The sequence below is a fragment of the Arvicanthis niloticus genome, chromosome 17 (assembly GCF_011762505.2).
Source record: "Arvicanthis niloticus isolate mArvNil1 chromosome 17, mArvNil1.pat.X, whole genome shotgun sequence".
NCBI lineage: Eukaryota > Metazoa > Chordata > Mammalia > Rodentia > Muridae > Arvicanthis > Arvicanthis niloticus.
Genome location: NC_047674.1, coordinates 11,529,742 through 11,549,017, shown reverse-complemented (window position 1 = coordinate 11,549,017; position 19,276 = coordinate 11,529,742). Strand labels below are relative to the sequence as shown.

The window sequence follows — 19,276 nt, the reverse complement described above, 5'->3', positions numbered from 1 at the left end:
AAATCTACAATCCTAACCATACGCCATGCTGGTGAATATGGGGAGCCAAGGAAACTGTCGGTGCAGACGAGGAGAAGGCAACAAAACAAACAAACAAACAAAAAAAAAAAAACAAAAAAAACGGTGTGGAAAACAGCTCGGCTGTTCTTCAAGAAACCACTCTACTTTTAACATAAGGTCAATATTTACCCAAATGAGTTGAATGTTTATTGGTTATAAGTGTGTGTGTGTGTGTGGGGGGGTGGGCGCGTGCTAGTGTAATAGACCAGAGGAATTAAAAGCAGTGAAAATATTCTTCAGGATGCCGTAAAGGGGATACTTAATATGCATTTGTCAGAAATATTAGACGACACTAAGAGTGGACTCTACGGATTTTAATGTATCAGCACTGTTTCATTAGCTGTAACAGAGTTGCCGTAGGAGTGTAAAATGTATTTTTGCGTGCTTTCTCCACGAAGTGCGAGTCAAGGCAACCGAGTTCCAGCGTGGGCACGCCCCTTCGGGACTAGACAGCCACAAGGAGCATCGGTGCTAAGCGATGCCTGTGAGGGGGTGTCCTTCCGGGAGGCCCACGCAGCCAGGAGAAACCACAGGCAGCTGGTGTCGCTTGTCGGCCGGCCAGACCCCAGGTCTGAACAGCGCGGGCAGAGCGGCAGGTGTCGGCTGGCAGGCGAGGCGTGGAGCCAGCACACGTGCAAGTGGAGTCCCCTGCCAAGAGCTCGACAAGTCACCGTCAGCTCTAGAGACGTAGCTTCCACATTGCAAGCTGAGAACGGAGCTCCTGGCCCACCCGCATTCCCTCAGGGTAAGCCCCACAGCGCCCCCTGGCGACCACGGCCGGCCGGAAGCATAGGGGTGGGTCCTGACATGCCCCACCTCCTTTCAGGCCAATCGGAGCACGCGGCTCATGAATAGTGAGCGCGCGGCGCCGCCCCGCCCCGAGTCCGCGGCACCGCCCGCTCGCGCAGACCCCGAGCGTGGCCGCAGCGAAGATGGCGACTGCCATGTACTTGGAGCACTATCTGGACAGTAAGCACTCTGGCCGAGCCGCCGCCTACGCGGGTCCGCGCTGCCGCTGCCCCCGGCCCACCGCGATCCGTGCGGGGCTCCGGGATGCGGGGGAGAATGGGGACCGATCGTGGGGACTGTGGGGGCTCACGGTCGGTCTGGGGCGGGGCCGCGGATGGAGGGCGTGGGGCGCGGCGCGGGGTCCCGCCGCCTCCGCCGCGCCAATTTCAGGTGCGTCACGGAGGGGTGTGGCCTGCGACTCAGCCCGCCTTCACCGCTTCGGCCACACCCCCGACGCTGACCACGCCCCTATCCCCTCCTCTCTACTTCAGTCTAGGTTGCGGGGAGGCCCGCCCCTTCTTCACCTGAGGCTTGTGGTGCTAAGATCTAGCTGTAGAGCCAAAGCCACTGTTTGCCTGTGGAGCTGTAGGAAGGAGCTCTAGGCTAGTGGGGTGCGTTTTTCGAGGGAACTCGTGCTATCACGAGCCAGCCCGGCAAGGGAGGATGCCCTGTGTAACGGGTTGACCTTTGACATCCCAGGCATTGGTAACCCCGTTTATTTATAGAGGGCGAGATTGGCTCCCGGCAAGAATTGGGAGGAGGATTATTTCCCACTCTACAGTGGAAGAATTGAGACCCTTTAGAGGGAGGTGCATCTAGCCAGTGGGGTGCCTGTTTTCTACTTGGGACTGGGCAGTGGGACTCCAAGGTGAACCATCTTTATTCTGATGTCTATCCAGTGAGCATTCTGAGGTGGGTTCAAGGCGAGTTCATGTCACTGCTGGCATGGTCCCTGTCTGCTCTCCCCACCTGCCCTGTGCCACCCACGTGTTGTCAGGAGCCTTATTGCCCTACAAGTCACTGATAAGTTGGGGCACACTTTTTTAAAACATCTTTTTAAAGCTCACAAGATTAAGACATGGGCATAAATAGAGATGCAGAAGCTGCAGATAAGGGTCCCTCTGTCTGAGAGTAGAGAGGTCCACGGGAAGATAGAAGGGTAAATAGTTGCCAGGGTCACAGGAGTCAAGCTGTAGACAGGAATGTCTTGATGAGCTCAGGAAGTTATAGGCTTAAAACAGCAAGTTTTATGAGGTTTAGCTCTAAAATGCTGGCCTTGTTGACTGTGGAGATATTTGAGTGCAGAAAGAGCCAGAGAGGGAGCTGGAGCCTGCTGTAAACTTAAGGACTGAGGTGTATCTGCACCTGGGGATGCAGTGTGGGCAGAAAAGCAGCATGGGGTGGTTTGCCAAGCAGCTCACTCTAACCACAGGTACTGGTGAACTGCTCAATGCCACCGGTTGCCTTTCCAGTTCTCATAGCTGTGTGGCTAGAGACTGCTATGTTGGGCCCTGCAGGGAGAGCAATGTCTTGGGACAGCATTGTCTGCAGCTCCTGGCATGGTAGGGATCTGGACATAGTTGGAGAAATCAAGGACCCAGGTTCTGGCTGAAGTTCACTGAGTGTGACCTAGGGAGGAGGGAGGGTGTGGTTCAGGGGCGGAGTCTCAGCTGTCTTCCCTGTCTGTGTCTGCTGGGGGCAGGTTTCTGCATCCTCCAGCTTCTGGGGCTTTTGAAACTGTCAGCCTGTTGTGCTCACTGTTTGGTACACCAAACCCCTACAAGGTCTTAATCATTTTGGTCCCCAAACTAGAACAGAAATAGATGAAGCCTGCTATTGCAGGCTTTAGTATAAGGCCCTGGAGATAGATTTTTTTTTAAAAGGGAACTCCTTATTTATTTATTTATTTATTTATTTATTTATTTTTTGGTTTTTCGAGACAGGGTTTCTCTGTATAGCCTTGGCTGTCCTGGAACTCACTTGGTAGACCAGGCTGGCCTCGAACTCAGAAATCCGCCTGCCTCTGCCTCCCAAGTGCTGGGATTAAAGGCATGCGCCACCACTGCCCGGCTTTTTTTTTTTTTTTTAATTTTTTTTTATTTGTTATGTACACTGCAGTGTGCCTGCATGTGTGCCTGCAGACCAGAAGAGGGCACCAGATCTCATTATAGATGGTTGTGAGCCACCATGTGGGTGCTAGGAATTAAACTCATGACCTCTGGAAGTCAGCCAGGGCTCTTAACCTTTGAGCCATTTCTCCAGTCCTCCCCCACTTTTTAAAATAAGGTACATTTTATGTATATGGGTGTTTTACATGTATGCATGTGTACCACATGTATGCGGTGCCCTCCGAGGCCAGAGGAGGGCATTGGATCCCTAGAACTAGAGTTACAGATGGCTGTGAGCCTTTTCATAGGTGCTGAGAGTTGAACTTGAGGCTACTGGAAGAGGAGTAAGTGTTCTTCGTAACAGCTGAGCCATCTCTCCCATCTGTGGAGGCAGGTTTTTGTCTTACTGAGAAGTACAGCAACTTTTCCTGTCTCTTTCAGGCATTGAGAACCTTCCCTGTGAACTTCAGAGGAACTTCCAGCTGATGCGAGAGCTAGACCAGAGAACAGAAGGTGGGTATAGCCTGAGCTGGGTTTTCACTATAGAGAGACAGGGAAGGACATCACAGGGCCCTGAAGAGACCTCGAATAGTAGAGGTCTTGGAAGGAGTGTTGGTCCTTTTTTTTGTTTTTTTGTTTGTTTTTCCAAACAAGGTCTTACTGTGTAGCCCTGGCTAGCCAAGAACTGGCTATGTAGACCAGGCCAGGCCCAAACTCAGCGATCCACTTGCCTCTGCCTCCGGAATGCTTGAATTAAAGATGTCACCACCATGCCTAGTTTAGGTCCTTTTTCTGTGTTTCTTTGTTTTGAGACAGTGTCTTATTCTGTAGCCCAGGCTGGCCTCAAACTCTCAGTGCACCTTTCATAGCCTTCCAAGTATTTGGGTAGGGCAGGGGAGTGCTGGTACTTTTAACTCAGGTTTAGTTTCTTACATTTTTTTAAGTGTGTGTGTGTGTGTTTGCACTTGCCAGGCATATGTGTGTGTGTGTGGGAGGTATACACTTGCCAGGCATTAAAGGGGGTCTCTTGTTGTCTTCATTGCTGCATATACAGGATAGCTGGGATTTTCCAGTTTCTGCCGATCATCTCCAGTAAGTGCACTGGAATACAGAAGCACATGCTGCCACACTTGGCTATTAAGTGTGAGAGGATTCAGGCTCATGTCCATATGCTTTTGCTGCCTCTGAGCCATCTCCTCAGCCTATTTCTTGTAGCCCTGGCTGGCCTAGAACTTGCTCTGTAGACCAGACTGGCCTTGAACTCAGAGATCCACTGGCCTCTGCCTCCCGAGTGCTGGAATTAAATGGGTGGGCCACTGCTCGGCTGTCTCCCATCCTGCACAGGTTCATATCTTATCTCCTCAACTCTCATACTATTAACTATTTTTTAAAAATTACTTTATTTGTACCAGTATTTTGCCCACATGTCTGTGCACGGCGTGCATGCCTGGTGCCTCCAGAGGCCAGAAGACGGCATTAGATCCCCTGGAATTGAAGTTATGGACAGTTATGAGCTGCCATGTGGGTGCTGGGAATTGAAACTCAGTCCTTTGGAAGAACAGCCAGTGTTCTTAACCTCTGAGCCATCTCTCCAGTTCCTATTTCCATACTTAAGAAAAAGACATATTTGTTTTATATTGTGCATAATTGTTTTGCCTACATTTATGTATCTGTATTACTTGTGTGCCTTGGTATCAGAAGATAGGGGATCAGACTCACTGGAGCTACAGTTAGGATGGTTGTGAGATGCTGGAGGATTAAGTCTCCAGCCCTATATACTTAAAACTTTTTTTAATGATTTGTTTATTTATTTTATGTATCTAAGTTCACCATTGCTCTCTTCAGACACACCAGAAGAGGGCATCAGACCCCATCGCAGATGGTTGTGAGCCACCATGTGGTTGTTGGGAATTGAACTCAGGACCTCTGAAAGAGCAGTCAGTGCTCTTAACCACTGAGCTATCTCTCCAGCCCTACTTAAGACTTTTGAAAAAGATTTATTTATTTTTATTTATGTGTATATGCCTGTGTATGTGTGTGCAGATACCCATGGAGGCTAAAAGAGGGTGTCAGGTCTCCTAGCTGGAGTTAGAGGCAGTTATGCACTGCCATAGTGAGTGTTGGAAGTCAAAGTCCAGTTCTTAGGCTCTAGTGCTCTTAACCGCTGAGCCATCTCTCCACCTCACTCTTTTTTAATGTTAATTGATTTGTGTATGTGAATACTCATGTACATGTATTTCTGTCATAGTGTACATATATGTGGAGATCAGAGGATAACTTGGGGATCGATTCTTTCTAGGAATTGAACTCAGGTCATTGGGCTTGATGGCAAACATCTTCAGCCACTGAGCCAGTTCACTGTCTGTCCCTCCACCCCTCCAAATGGGGTCTCCCAGCCTGGGCTGGCCTTGAACTTGCTGTGTAGCCAAGGCTGGCCTGAAGTCCTAATCCTTTATCCTCTATCGCTCAAGTACTGGGATTGTAGAAATGTGCTGTCCTGCCAGGCTTTCAACTCCCCGCTTCTAACCCACGGATCTTGTCGCTCACCCTTCCTTCCCTTGTTCCTTCCTTCCTTTCTTTCTGTCTTAGGTGGAACTCACTGTGTAGACCAGGATGGCCTGGAACTCACCCGAGGTGCACTTGACTCTGCCTCCTGAGTGCTGGGATTAAAGGTGTGCACCACCATACCAGGCTTCTTTTTTTTCTAAATTACATTTTATTTGATTTTGTGTACATGTGTGTGCTTGCAGTAGTCTCTGTGAGGTCTACAGGACAATTTATGGGAGTTGTTTATTTTCTTCCTGTCATGTGTCCTGGGAATTGGACTCAGATGGTCAGGTTTGGTGGCAAGTTCCTTTACCTGCCACTGTCATCCTGCTGGACTTGTTACCCTCTTGTTGATTTTTCTTATTTTTAATCAGTTCCAGACTGGTTTTATTATTTATGACAGTGAAGATGTCTTCTGGTTTTTTGTTTGTTTGTTTGTTTTGTTTTTTTAAAACATGGAATGCTCCACGGATTTGCGTATCATCCTTGTGCAGGGACCTTGCTGATCCCTGAGTTGTTCCAATTTTATTATATGAGCTGCCGAAGCAAGCACGAAGATGTCTTCTGGACAGCAAGCACTGTTTCCCTGTCTCCAGGGTGTGGTCTACTATAGTCCCTGGTGAAGAGGGTGCGTTTGCAGGGCAGCCCTGTGTTGTACGTACATGACTGACTTAATGTATTTTGAGACAATGTTACTTTGTGTAGCCCTGGCCATCCTGGAACTCACTCTGTAGACCAGAGTGGCCTTGAACTCAGAGATACTCCCCTCTGCCTTCGTGGGCTGGGTGTGCACCTCTAAGCCCGGCTCTCACAAGATTTTTTCTGAGTAACTGTTTTCCTTGGAGTTATTGATAACTTTGTTTTCTTTGCTTCCCACTTTTTGCCCTTTGCTTCCAGCCACTCCCCCGCCCCCAGGCTGTCAGAGTGAGATCCTGCTGGAGGGTCCCCATTCCCCAGACTGTTGATTACCGTGTGTTCTCCCACCCTTCTTTGCTGCTCTTGAAAATCTCTGATTGCATTCTTTTTGGAGAAGCCTGTTCCTTGGATCCTGGAAGTTCTCCCTTTTGATTTGTCCCTGTGTTTTGACAGGGACAGAAGGACAGGTAACTTTGCTAAAGGTGAACTTCATGTGACAGTGTAGTTGTTTCAGCCTTCTGTTTGACTGCTGTTCATCTGGGTGTGGAACTCTGGGTCTTTACGATCTGTTTTCTTCATAATGTTGAGAATATCTCTGCTTTGTCTCCTGACTTGCATGTTGATGTTGAGAAATCTGATATTGTTTAGATTCTGAAATTAAGCAAATTTGGTCTAGTGGCTGGAGAGCCGCCTCAGTGGTTGTCGGATTGTAGAAGACCTGAGTTTGCTTCTCAGCAGCACATCAGGAGGCTCACTGTTCCCTGTAATTCCAACTCCAGGGCATCTGATACCCCTGGCCTCCTTGGTTACTCATGTGCACATATCCACACATGCACACACACAAAACTAATAAAATGTGGCAGACCTTTGATCCCAACAGTGGGAAACAGAGGCAGGCACTAATCACTGCTTCTCACTTCCACTTGTCACCTGTCCTCATTAGATAAGAAAGCAGAGATCGACATCCTGGCTGCAGAGTATATTTCCACAGTGAAGACTCTTTCATCAGCCCAGCGTGTGGAGCACCTCCAGAAGATCCAGAGCGCCTACAGCAAGTGCAAGGAGTACAGTGATGACAAGGTGCAGCTGGCCATGCAGACCTACGAAATGGTGAGTGCAGGGGCCGGTGCAGCCTTCTGCTGCCTTCCGTGCCCCTGAAGGAGAGAGTATGCAAGTGTGTGAGGGGGTATGGGGGTGTGTGAGGGGATACGGGGGTGTGTGAGGGTATATGAGGAGAGTGTGTGAGGGGGTATGGGAGTGTGTGAGGGGGTACGAGGGTGTGTGAGGGGGTATGGGAGTGTGTGAGGGGGTACGAGGGTGTGTGAGGGGGTATGGGAGTGTGTAAGGGTGTATGGAGTGTAGGTGTGGGAATGTGTAAGGTGTATGGAAATGTATGAGGGTGTATGAGTGTGGGTGTGGGAATGTGTAAGGTGTATGAGTGTGGGTGTGGGAATGTGTAAGGTGTATGAGTGTGGGTGTGGGAATGTGTAAGGTGTATGAGTGTGGGTGTGGGAATGTGTAAGGTGTATGAGTGTGGGTGTGGGAATGTGTAAGGTGTATGGAAATGTCTATCTAGAGTAGGAGTTTTGAGCACCTAGAAAGAGGACACACTGGGGGTCTTTATCTGGGCCTCTTTTCATGATTTTTTTTTTGGGGGGGGAGGGGGTTGTTTGTCTTACTGTTGGTAAAACCATGTTTTGTTTGCTTGTGTTTCCTTGAGGTCTTGGGAGATCTAATCTAGGGCCTTTGCATAGGAAGCAAGGGCTGAGCCACCGAGCTGAATCCCTGACCTTCTTTTTACTCTGAAGTCAGATTTTAAAGTGTCCTTTTGCAGGTGGATAAACACATCCGAAGGCTTGATGCTGACCTGGCACGTTTTGAGGCTGATCTGAAGGACAGAATGGATGGAAGTGACTTTGAAAGCACTGGACCACGGAGCTTGAAAAGCAAGTTGGCTGACATTCTGTTTATTAGTGATTGCAATTTTGAAGGCTCTTGTCTAAATATTAGGAACAGGAGTTTAAATGAATCTGGGTGAATCTTGCTCCACTTTGGTCTATTCTGTGAGAATAATGGGGGTCTTTGTTCTTCAGAAGGTAGGAGTCAGAAAGAAAAAAGAAGCTCCCGGGGCCGAGGCAGGAGGACATCAGAAGAGGACACCCCAAAGAAAAAGAAGCATAAAAGCGGGTAAGAGGGTTTTGTTTGCTTGTTGTTTTTTGAAACAAGGTTTCTCTGTGCAGCCCTGGCTGTCCTAGAACTTGCTCTGTAGACCAGGCTGGCCTTGAACTCACAGAGATCTGCTTGCCGCTGCCTCCTGAGTGCTAGGATTAAAAGTGTGCACCACCACTGCTCAGTGCTTTCTTTTAAAATGACTTATGTGACTGTAGATATAAAAGCTGTAGAGTGACTGTCTCTGATCTCTTAGGGTGATTTCTTCCTCTCTAGTTCAGACAGACTGAGCCAGGGTTTCTCTCCCACACATCCTCCTTCAGGGATTGTGGGAACCTGCCCTGGCTCTGAATTGGGAGTTCTTGTTTCCCACAGGTTGCCCACGATTTCAGTCTCCTTTCTTGCCTCCGGTTCATACTGCCCATACTGCTTCTGGGTTGAGGGGAGACTGGGTGTGAGGATGTCAGGTATCCCCAGTCTGACAGATTCCAGAGCTGAGGGAATTGTCACTCTGCCTTTGTCGAAGTGTAGCTCATTGAGTTCCCACATTCGGTACATGGCCTGAGTGTCGAAGGCTGCCACATGTAGGTCCTAAAGTGTCATGTTGGTAGCTGGGCCATGAGTCCTGCCAAATCCAGCAGATGGAGAAAGCCCCTCTCCCACTAAAGATCACCCAGCTTTATTACTCCAGTGTCCTGCTGCCTCTAAGAGGTGGTTTTGAGCTTTGGGTGGCAGTGTGATGTCTTTGCTCCTTCCCAGAACCCAGAGGCTCTGTGGCTCTGCTGCTTCTGGATTTGTACAGGCGTTCTTGCTGCTGAGTGTTTCACAGAGCGTCCTCAGCATGAGGAGCCAGAAAAGGGCTTCTAGGTGGTGGGGAGACCAGTGCCCATAGGCTGGCATCCTCCTAAGGCCTCAGGCATTATAACTGCTCCTAAAAACACACAGATTGAGGCAGGCTGTTCAGTTTCTCCTTTGATGGGAGCCATCATGTTATGCCTGATGCTTAGGAGACAGTCACTGCTTTCAGGCCCATTTGCTGGGCTGGCTGCTGTGGTGGCTGGATGGTGACAGGCACCTGCTCTGCATTGACTTTATATTGTCCCTGAACGGTAGTGCAGACACTATCCCAGTTTACATGTGTTCAGACAGAGCAGACTGCTGGAACAAAGGGTGTGGTTAGACCTTGACATCTGATTCACAGAGCAGCTTCCACAGAGCAGGCATCCGGAGACAGCAAGCATCCTTGAAATCCTGGCCTTGCTGGATCAGGGTGGTAGCTTGGTGTGACTTCAGAACCGAATCTTTCAGTTTCCTGTTGCTAACCTGGAGTTCTGCATAGTCCTGGTCCCTGTGAGGACCTAGATGAGATGGGCTAAATATTTCAGTTCCAGCTTGGGGGTAGCTGTCATTCTCCATGGGGGACTTGGAACAGTGAGTGCTCAGTCAGGTTCCTGTGGCTCAGTGACCACTTGGCCAGATGATGGGTATCATGGAGTTACTTTCCTAGGACTGTCAGACCATCTGAGCTCTATAAGCTAAGGTCAATGTTAGCTCCTTAGCTGCCCCAGGGCCTCGATTTCTGTCAAGCCAAGGCCTACATGTGGGAACAAAGGGGTCATTTTCTTCTGTAGTCCCTTATTCTAAAGCTTGGATAAGCAGCTAAGTCCCTTCTGGGCTACCTGGATTGTTAGGGAATCCCATGGGTAGTCATGTCAGTGCAAACTTCCTGGCCACATCTGGGGAGGAAAGCTTACCTAGTCAAGAGCCAGAGCAAGTCACACGCCCAAGGGACAGGCATTACCTGTGGGTCCCACTTCCAAGGGTGTCTTCTCATCCTCTTCTGCTCTCCTCTGCTTTTGTTTTCTCTTTGAGAGACAGCGTCCTAGTACGTATGGGCTGGCCTTGACCTTCCTTCAGTGTTCAGGCTGGCTTTGAACTTGGGACCCTCTTGCTCCAGCTTTCCAAGTGCTGACTTAAAGATGAGTGACCCCATACCTGACTAACTAAACCTGGAGATTTTGAGCTTTAGGTCACATGATAGCTGAATGTCTGGGACTGTTGGGTGGAGCTTCCTGTGGGAAAGTACATATGTAGCCACAGGCTCACTGCTGGGCTCAGCTTGCCACCTTAGAGGAGGCTGCATGGTGTCCACTGACGGTAGGGCCATGGAGAGACCACTGAGGCCAGGACGCAAGGCACAGAGTGTCATAGGTCTTTAATATAAAGTTTCCTTCCTGCTTGAAGGACCTCTTGGGAGTTGCTTACAAACAATATTGTAGAGCACTCAGACTTGGACATGTTCTTGTGACATTTCTATTTAAAGAGACAGATGAGTGGAGGCATGGGTTCCCTGCTACAGAGAGACCCCACTTCTAGACCCCCTGAGGGCTGGGCTGGAGTGTACACATCCACGCATATCTGCAGTAACTGCAAAGGCCCAGGGACAATTGGAAATTAACTGGCAAGGAGCCCAGGCAGCTGTGCCATGCCATTCATTTGCCATTTGCTCTCCTGGGGACTGACCACATTGATTTATCACTGTACATTCCTAGTTCAGGGGTAGGTAGGGACAGTGGTAATACAGGTATAGGGACTATACTGTCAGGCTGCTGAAAGTTTACAGTTATTTGAGTAAGTAAAGAGTAAGTTTAATGTCCAGCGCTACAGTGATGGGTGCTGCTGGACTGAGTAGGCAGCAGTTACAGGGGTAGGAGTCTCACTACGCTACTGGTCAGAGACCCAGAGGCAGCTATAGGCATCAGGGAGTGAGCAGAGCAGCGTGTACCATACTGGCTCTTGTTACCCTGGTGGGCAGCTGGGTGAGGTTAATGGCTAGATACGTGGAACCCAAGGGAGGCTAAGAGGGGCTGCCAGTGTATTTTTGGGGTGAGGATACCTGAGTAAGTGCAGAGGATACACTGTCCCTTCTCATGGGACAAGGGGAAATCTGTTGGTTGTAGCGGGCTGGTGAATGCCTCAACCCTTAGGCCAGACTTGGGTAAGACACAAATAGACTCTTCTCTGATGTCAGCTGTCTGCTGACAGTGGTCCATGTCCCTACAGTATGGCCTTCTACAGCGTGGCCTTGTATGCTGTTTTCTGCTGCCTCTTGGTGCCCTTTGGTCATCAGATTCTTCCTTTCCCGTCAGGTCTGAGTTTACTGACAGTATCCTATCTGTGCACCCCTCTGATGTGCTGGACATGCCTGTGGATCCGAACGAGCCTACATACTGCCTGTGCCACCAGGTGTCCTACGGGGAGATGATCGGCTGTGACAATCCGGATGTGAGTGGATCATGAAGGATACGTATACCCGGGGACAAATGTAGACATGGGTGGGTGTTGGCCTTTCTGTGTTTACCATGCAGCATGCATGGTGTGACACAGGCTTTCTCCTTGCTTTGCAGTGTCCCATTGAGTGGTTTCACTTTGCCTGTGTGGATCTCACCACAAAGCCCAAAGGAAAGTGGTTAGTATGGGGTGACTGCAGCCTAGGCAAGTGTGCCTGGTGCTCCGGGTCTTGTATGTCTTGAATTTCTGCAACATTGGTCCTGGCTGGGGAGGGCCGTGGTGGAGAGGGACACCTGCTGCCCAGGTTTATATGTTATTTATACCGGTACTCTCTGAAGAAGAGCTGTTTGGGCTCCTTCCCTCCATCCTGGTGTGCGTCTAGTATGTCAGGCCAGGCTCTGTTGCTGAACTCTATTCCCTTCTAGCTGCAGATTGGAGAGAAGTGATTTTAAATGAAGGCAAGGAGATAAGGCTTTTGTCTCTAGGAGAATTGAGAACTGTAAAGAACAAGAGAAATTAGCTGTGAACTCAGCATGCTCCCTGGGGTCTCTGCATATGCAGGAATCGGCATAGGAGGCTTGTGCATTCTTGTTCTCATCCTACATCTGCTCAGCAGTAGGCTGGTCTTCAAGATGTCCCCAAGGTTTTATTTGATTGAGAACCTGGTTTTGTTGACTTGAGTTAAATATGGATGCATATTCTTGAAATGAAATAGTAGGAACTGTTCCCTGTTCAGAGGAGCACTTGTAGCGTCTCATGGTAGCATTCTCGGTGTGTAGATCAGCCTGTGACCAGTTAGAGAGTCAGCTGGGAGAGGAGAGTGCATGCTCTGCACAAGGGCTTTGGTCAGCGCCCTGCCGGTGTGTGTGCTGTGTGAGTGTAATCCCACTTCGTTGGGATTATAAACTACTCCACATGGCTTCTTACCTCATGTTACAGGAACTATATGGCAGGTCCTTTGGCTGTGCCTGTGCCTTGTGGGAGTTGGCTGGGCTGTGTGGCAGTGGGCATGAGAGAGCAGGTGTGTCACTGGACTGTGTGGCAGTGGGCATGAGAGCAGGTGTGTCACTGGACTGTGTGGCAGTGGGCATGAGAGAGCAGGTGTGTCACTGGGCTGTGTGGCAGTGGGCATGTGAGAGCAGGTGTGTCACTGGGCTGTGTGGCAGTGGGCATGTGAGAGCGGGTGTGTCACTGGGCTGTGTGGCAGTGGGCATGAGAGCGGGTGTGTCACTGGACTGTGTGGCAGTGGGCATGAGAGAGCGGGTGTGTCACTGGGCTGTGTGGCAGTGGGCATGTGAGAGCGGGTGTGTCACTGGGCTGTGTGGCAGTGGGCATGAGAGCAGGTGTGTCACTGGGCTGTGTGGCAGTGGGCATGAGAAAGCAGGTGTGTCACTGGACTGTGTGGCAGTGGGCATGAGAGCAGGTGTGTCACTGGACTGTGTGGCAGTGGGCATGAGAGAGCGGGTGTGTCACTGGGCTGTGTGGCAGTGGGCATGTGAGAGCGGGTGTGTCACTGGGCTGTGTGGCAGTGGGCATGTGAGAGCGGGTGTGTCACTGGGCTGTGTGGCAGTGGGCATGAGAGAGCGGGTGTGTCACTGGGCTGTGTGGCAGTGGGCATGAGAGAGCGGGTGTGTCACTGGGCTGTGTGGCAGTGGGCATGTGAGAGCGGGTGTGTCACTGGGCTGTGTGGCAGTGGGCATGTGAGAGTGGGCATGTAGCTGGGCTGCCGTGAATGTTGGTTACTCTCCTGAGGAAAGGAAAAGAGCGAGCATGTGAGGCATGGGATCTGACTCTGAGTTCAAGTTAGATGCGGTGATTGTTTGTAGGATATTCAGGTCGGGGTGTCCAACTGCACTGGCAAAGCTGTTGGGGTGCTTCCTCTGAGAGTCTGGAAGCCTAACAGCTGCCTCATGTGCTGGGCCAAAGCCAGACAGAAGAGCTGGGGAATGGGGTTCCAGTGTGGTCTTTCTGTAGATTGCCAGAATGGGCTTCCTCGGAGGGACACACAGCTTCCGACTGACACAGTCACTGTAGTACAGGCCTAGGTACTGAGCTTCTCAGTACAGAGGGAAGTGATGTTAGCTGTTATGTGTGTTAGAGGTATCTCCCATGTGGGGAACTTACTAGAATGTCCCTTTGGATCATGAGTGGCTGTTATATTCTTGAGTGTCCGTGAACACTGAGTTTCTGATGTGTGCTTGACCTGTGTGCTTGAACCATAGCACTGTGTGACCTGTGTGACCCATACAGGCTCCAGGGCCCAGTGCAGCTGTGCCAGAAACTGTTATCCACTGGCTTACCAGGCCTGTATCTGCACATGTGGTCTTCAGTATGTCCAATCTGCCAGCCAGCTGTTGGTGTCCACTCTATAGTAGACACCTCATATTATGACCAGCCTTATCAACTTGATCCTAAGGCTGTGCTGGTATGTATTCTTAGTCAGCTTCAGATATGCCTGAACCCGTAGTTCAGATGTCAACTTTCCCCAGAGGAAAGACAGCACCTCTTACTTGGTGTAGCTGTTCTCTGACACTTTCTTACCAGAGTCCAGCTACCCTGCGATAGATATGCAGGAAGTAGTCCTGGGTGTCCTGCGTGCCAGGAGAAATGGTGATCCAATGCCTTTCTTGTCACAGGTTTTGTCCACGATGTGTTCAGGAAAAGAGGAAGAAGAAGTAAAGAAGAGGCTGTGTGCCAGGCCGAAGAGCAAGCTAATATATTTCCTCACTCATGTTGCAATATTATCTTTCATTTTAAAACTACCTTATTTCGACTGATATTTAATAACTCAGTGGCCAGTTGTAATTTTGGATATTTCCTAAAACAAGAAGCCGCTGCACCATTTGCACAGAACAATCTCCTAGGGACTTGCCACAGTGACTTTAGGAGCAGGCTCCCCCATCCCGCAACCTCCCAGCACCGGGAATGGCCACTATCAGTGCTGTGTGTCAGTTTGGGCTGTAGGCAAAGTGCATGGTGCAGGGTGGACACATTTTAACCTGTTTACTGCCACTGCTTTGTGATGAGAGGGTCAGCCTTGAGTGTCCACGGTTTCCAGGACTGTCTGTGGCAGCACACCTGTTGCTCTGTGAGTAAAGTATTATCAGGCACTGTTCTGTGCTGTGCTCTAACCCTGACTGGAGACCAGGGACTCTTGGCCAAGATCCCTCTGTTGTGTCTGGAAGGGACGGGGGCACTTCCCAGGTGGAAGTGTTCTCCGTTGTCGTGTGCACCACCTTTTCCTGTGAGCTTCCAGCCCTCCCTGGAGATTGTGTCTCCATTAGCCTCGGACTGTCAGTTACCACAGCCAGCACTGCCCAGCGGCGGACAGACAGCCAGGCTGAACTTCCTGCTCTGTTGGGATTCCCGCCTATTTTTTTACTGTGAAGATGAAATTATTGTACTAGCATGAAGGTCATGGGTCTGTGTGTCTATGAAGTGAGTCAGTCTGCTGTGAGCTGATTGTAGATCTCTGCTGTGTTGCATCCCACTAGACCAGCAGCTTACGTTCAAGGGACTATGATTATGTGACATGATTTGTGATTCTGTGTGCCCAATAGCAGTTCTGGAATGAAGGTAGGAAACTAGAGTGTACTCTTTGTTTAACCACTGTCCACAAAACCAGTGTTGGAACTGTCTTGAAATAGTTGAGGGGATATATACACAGGGCCTGGTGAGCTGCATCTGTGGTGGTTCCTTTAGTGTGACAGGATCCTGAGCTAATGTTGACTTAGAATCCTCTGGCATGTTCTTCAGTAACTCAGGCTCTCAGAGAAGAATTAAGAGAGCCCAACTGGTTCTTTGCCTTGCCTCAGAAAAAGACCTGCAAGACAGCTGGGTTATGCAATTTCTAATGTAAGGAGGGGCCTGCTTTTTATATAGCAACAGGTACATTGTTTTCTTATGATGGTCACAGACAAAGCAGAAGGGAGTTGTCTCCGCCCATCCCATGTCATCATGGTCAGGTTCCTACTGGACAGCAGTGGCTGTGTTTGTGCTACTGAATAAGTTGGTCCATGTTGACCTTTCCTGGACAGTAGGTACCAGGCAAGTTTGCTGCAGTTGATAGGCAGTTGCCCAAGTTTCTCTCTAGGCTAGGAAGAGCTTTGGGAATGGGGCTGGCATTCTTCTTGGGGAACCCTCTCAATGTCAGATTAGATAGACATAACTTAGCCTTTAAGGGTTGGTTGTGAGGGTAAATTACAGGAATTTTTTCCCCTTTTTTTCCCCCTATAAAAAAGACTAGGTCTCATGTATCCTAGGCAGGCTTTGAACTCCAGTGTAGCTGAGAATAACGTTGATCTTTTGATCTTCCTTCTCCTCCCGAATGCTGAAGTTACAGGTGTGCACCAATAGGTCTAGCTTTGCAATGTTAGGGACCAAACCCAGAACTTTTTTTAGTTTGGTTTTTCAAGACCGGCTGGCTCTCTCTGTGTAGCCCTGGTTGTCCTGGTACTCACTCTGTAGACCAGGCTGACCTCAAACTTAGAGATTCTCCTGCCTCTGCCTTCCAAGTACTGGGACTAGGACTAGAGGCATGCCCCACTGCTGCCAGCTCCAACCTAGAACTCTGCATTAGGCAAGCATTCTGCAGATTGAGTCACACCCCAGCCTTTTCTTTATTCTTTTACCATTTGTTTTCTTTCTTCAGTGCTAGGGGTTAGGCCTCATGCTTCCTTTTAATCTTAAATTTTAGATTATTTATTTATTTATTGGGAGGCAGGGCTTTATTATGTAAAAGACTAGCTTTGAACTTGCAGTCATCCTGCTGTAGCTAGGAAATGTTGGGATTTCCGATGTGTGCCCTCATGTCTGGACCACCTTTTAACAGTTTCTCTAAGTACAGGAAGTTTTTAATCAAATCTTGCCTGACGATGCCTTAGAGACTGGGTCAATACTAGAGATTCAGCCTGAGGCAGCTGAGCCCTTTGATGGTCAGGAAGAAGTGGTGTCTGCTGGTGGAGGTGTCAGAGGCTGGGTCAGCTTCATCTTCTGGCTCCCTGAGGTCATGCTGGCTTTTCCCCTGAGTTCTTCTACCTGGGGCCATCCTACATATTGGCTCTGACTTTTATTTATTTTGTAAGTTTCTATGATTATCTGCTTTTTCTTTTTGACAGTTATAATGTCATGAAAATAAGCTGCATACTGCTTCGAAAAACCAGAATTCGTGAGTTTGGGGATTTAACTCAATGGTGGAAAAACTTGCCTAACAAGTGTGAAGCTCAATGTGGCGTTAGCTGCATGTAGGTGAACAAAGCTGCCTTCCAAAAGTGATGCCCTGGCAACAAAATGTGTGTGTTGGGGGGGAAGGGGGGTGGCGGAGGGGGGAGCAGAAAGGAAACTCTTTGGGTCATTGTTAGTACCCTGATGGAAGGCTTGTTCCCGCTGTTACTATGTGTGAGCAAGGAGGAAACTCAAGGAAAAGTCCCAGCACCAGTTCTGCCTCAGGTGCTGAGAAGCCGTGTGCACACCACTCAGCCCTGTTCCAGAAGCCCTAGTGTCTCCATCATTGGACCAGGCCTCATTCATGCCTGCCTGTCGAGATCTGGCTCTTGAGCTATCCGAACTTCATAAAAAGAGTGGGTAGGGTGACCCCCACAGGTCACTTTGGTAGCTGCTTTGCCTGAGCCAAGGCTGAGTCCTCCCTGTGTAGTTCCCCTTGTAAGTACATGAGTGTTTTGCTGAGAGGAGAGGAGTCATCTTCCTTTTTTTCTGTGCACATTATCAGTAGTTTCTTAGAAAAGAAGCATGATGAATTAATAAAAAACTGAGCCCCCAGATCTGTGAACATGTTAGTGGTATGATGGTCCAAGCAGCGCTGACCACTCACCTATCCAGTAGGTGGGGTCAGAAGGAGACAGGCTACCAGCCATGTCTTCCACTCTGCAGTGAAGAGCCCTGTGGTGTGAGGGTTTGTGGATGGCTGGCGAAGTGGGCACCTGCTTGCTCCTGTGTATATAGCATCTTGCCTTCTGTCCCTCACCTGTCCCAAGAAGGCCTTGGCAGGAATGCTTCAAGCAATAACATCATCTAGACAGCAACTCCTCCCATGTGGTTGCAGTGCCAAGGTTGGCCCTTAGGGGGCTGGGAGGTTAGGTAGGTCTTCAGGGTTTGAAATCTAACAGTGAGGAACATTTGTTTCAGGCTTTGAAACCCTGTTTTCTATGAACAGAGATTGGTCTTCGCTGTCTATGCTGAGAGGAGCTTTAAAGTAGGGGAGGTCTAAGAAATGTCTTTTCCCTTAGAATGTGCTGTGGTGTTTGGTCTTCACCACACTCCATCCATCAGGATGATTCAGCTTTAACATGAATGTCACATTTTATTTTCAAGGAATTATTATTACCTATGTCCCTTTGTAAAGGAGAGATACTATTGTAAATCTTTTTATTAAATAATGTAAAGATGTATATCTGTATTTTTGGATCATGGATTATGGATATATTGTTTAATAAATAAAGTATTTTTGGGAAGAAACATTTGAAAGTAGATCATTTTGAAAACAGACATGTAGATCCATGTGCTGTGTCAGAGGTGAGCGTGCCACTGAGGGACTTGATGGAATTTGGTTTTGATTGGGTATTCAGGGAGGTCAGTGGCCCGTGCTGGGTTTCCAGGCTCCCAAGGAAGATGTATGCATGAATGGGAGTACCAGGGACTGCTTTATAAAGTAGTACCGAGGGGTGGGGATGTGTCTCAGTGGTAGAACACTTGCCTGACATGTGCAAGACCCTAGGTTCATCCCCAGCGATATGAAGGAAAGCAGTCCTGGGCCTTCCCTGGCAGTGGGAACCTAGACTTGGGGGATTCTTGAGAACGTTAGCATGCCTTTGACAACATCCTAGACTGGTCGGGTAGTTTCCACACACATACAAAAAGGCCCTAAACAGTGCTTAGCAAAATTTATCTCCCACAGTTCTGAAGGTTTGAAAACAAGGTGCAAGCAAGGTTGATATCTGCTAAGGGCTTTATGTAGCCTTCTGCCTTCTCACTGTGCGCTCATGTGACGGTATGTGTGGAGCTAGGTAGGAAGAGAATTCTCTAGTATTTATCTCATTTTGTAGCCTTGGCTATCCTGGAATTCTCCCTTAGACCAAATGCCTGAAATCCCAATACCTGGGAGGTCAGACAGGTTGATCTCTGAGAGCTTTAGGTAGCCTAGTGTATATAGCTAGTTGGAAGCCAGGCTGCCCTGCATAGTGAGATACAGGACTTTGAGCATGCTAGGCAGGTACTCTACCAACTGAGCTACACCCAGTCCCCGGTGTTTCTTTAAAACAGATCCTGAAGGTTCCAGCCATAAGGCCCTGCTTATTACCCTTAATTACAGGCATGTAGGCTCTGGGGTTAGGGCTTCCACATGCAAATCTGGCCATATACATACTGAGTTGTCTTAGACATTTCCTTGGACAGTGCTGAATTACCATGGTCAGAATGAGACCCAACTTTTCACCCATCATGGAAAATACTTTGTCAGAGGCTGTGGTTTTAGGGGAAGGGTCCTGTGGCTCCATATTGGCTCTAAGACTGCATATTTCATGAAAGTTAAGGGAAAGTCCAGTTCTTTGAGTGGTGGCTAGGTGAGAGACAGCTGATATTGATGAGTTGTTACTAAGTCCAAGGGCCCAAGATGCTGTTGGCTTTGGTGATCAGGTGCTGGGTGTATAAAAGAACCAAAC

The 19,276-nt window shown here is 49.0% G+C and overlaps 1 protein-coding gene and 1 non-coding gene across 4 annotated transcripts; one reads left to right on the top strand and one right to left on the bottom strand.

Moving 5' to 3' along the window:
- Positions 1-900: 900 nt before the first annotated feature.
- Positions 901-18,076, top strand: Ing5 (inhibitor of growth family member 5). 3 transcript variants are annotated; one of them, XM_076914703.1, is made up of 8 exons: positions 901-1,029; positions 3,399-3,470; positions 7,084-7,250; positions 7,975-8,086; positions 8,237-8,327; positions 11,459-11,594; positions 11,717-11,778; positions 14,237-18,076. In XM_076914703.1, exons 1-8 carry the CDS (start codon positions 993-995, stop codon positions 14,277-14,279), a joined length of 720 nt encoding a protein of 239 aa, XP_076770818.1. In that variant the 5' UTR covers positions 901-992; the 3' UTR covers positions 14,280-18,076. The 3 variants fall into 3 exon arrangements, with proteins under 3 accessions (XP_076770818.1, XP_034377168.1, XP_034377169.1); XM_034521277.2 differs by having other exon boundaries at positions 8,234-8,327; XM_034521278.2 differs by lacking the exon at positions 901-1,029 and adding an exon at positions 1,431-1,761 and having other exon boundaries at positions 8,234-8,327.
- LOC117722807 (U6 spliceosomal RNA) lies at positions 5,954-6,057 on the bottom strand. Its single transcript, XR_004608577.1, has one exon. It is a non-coding gene; the product is annotated as a U6 spliceosomal RNA (small nuclear RNA).
- Positions 18,077-19,276: the final 1,200 nt, after the last annotated feature.

Excerpts from the sequence above, each read along its gene's own strand:
- Ing5 (XM_034521277.2), top strand. The coding sequence starts at position 993 with ATGGCGACTGCCATGTACTTGGAGCACTATCTGGACA. Across the intron at positions 1,030-3,398 it reads CTTGGAGCACTATCTGGACA|GCATTGAGAACCTTCCCTGT; the intron begins GTAAGCACTCTG and ends TGTCTCTTTCAG. Across the intron at positions 8,087-8,233 it reads TGGACCACGGAGCTTGAAAA|AAGGTAGGAGTCAGAAAGAA; the intron begins GCAAGTTGGCTG and ends TTTGTTCTTCAG.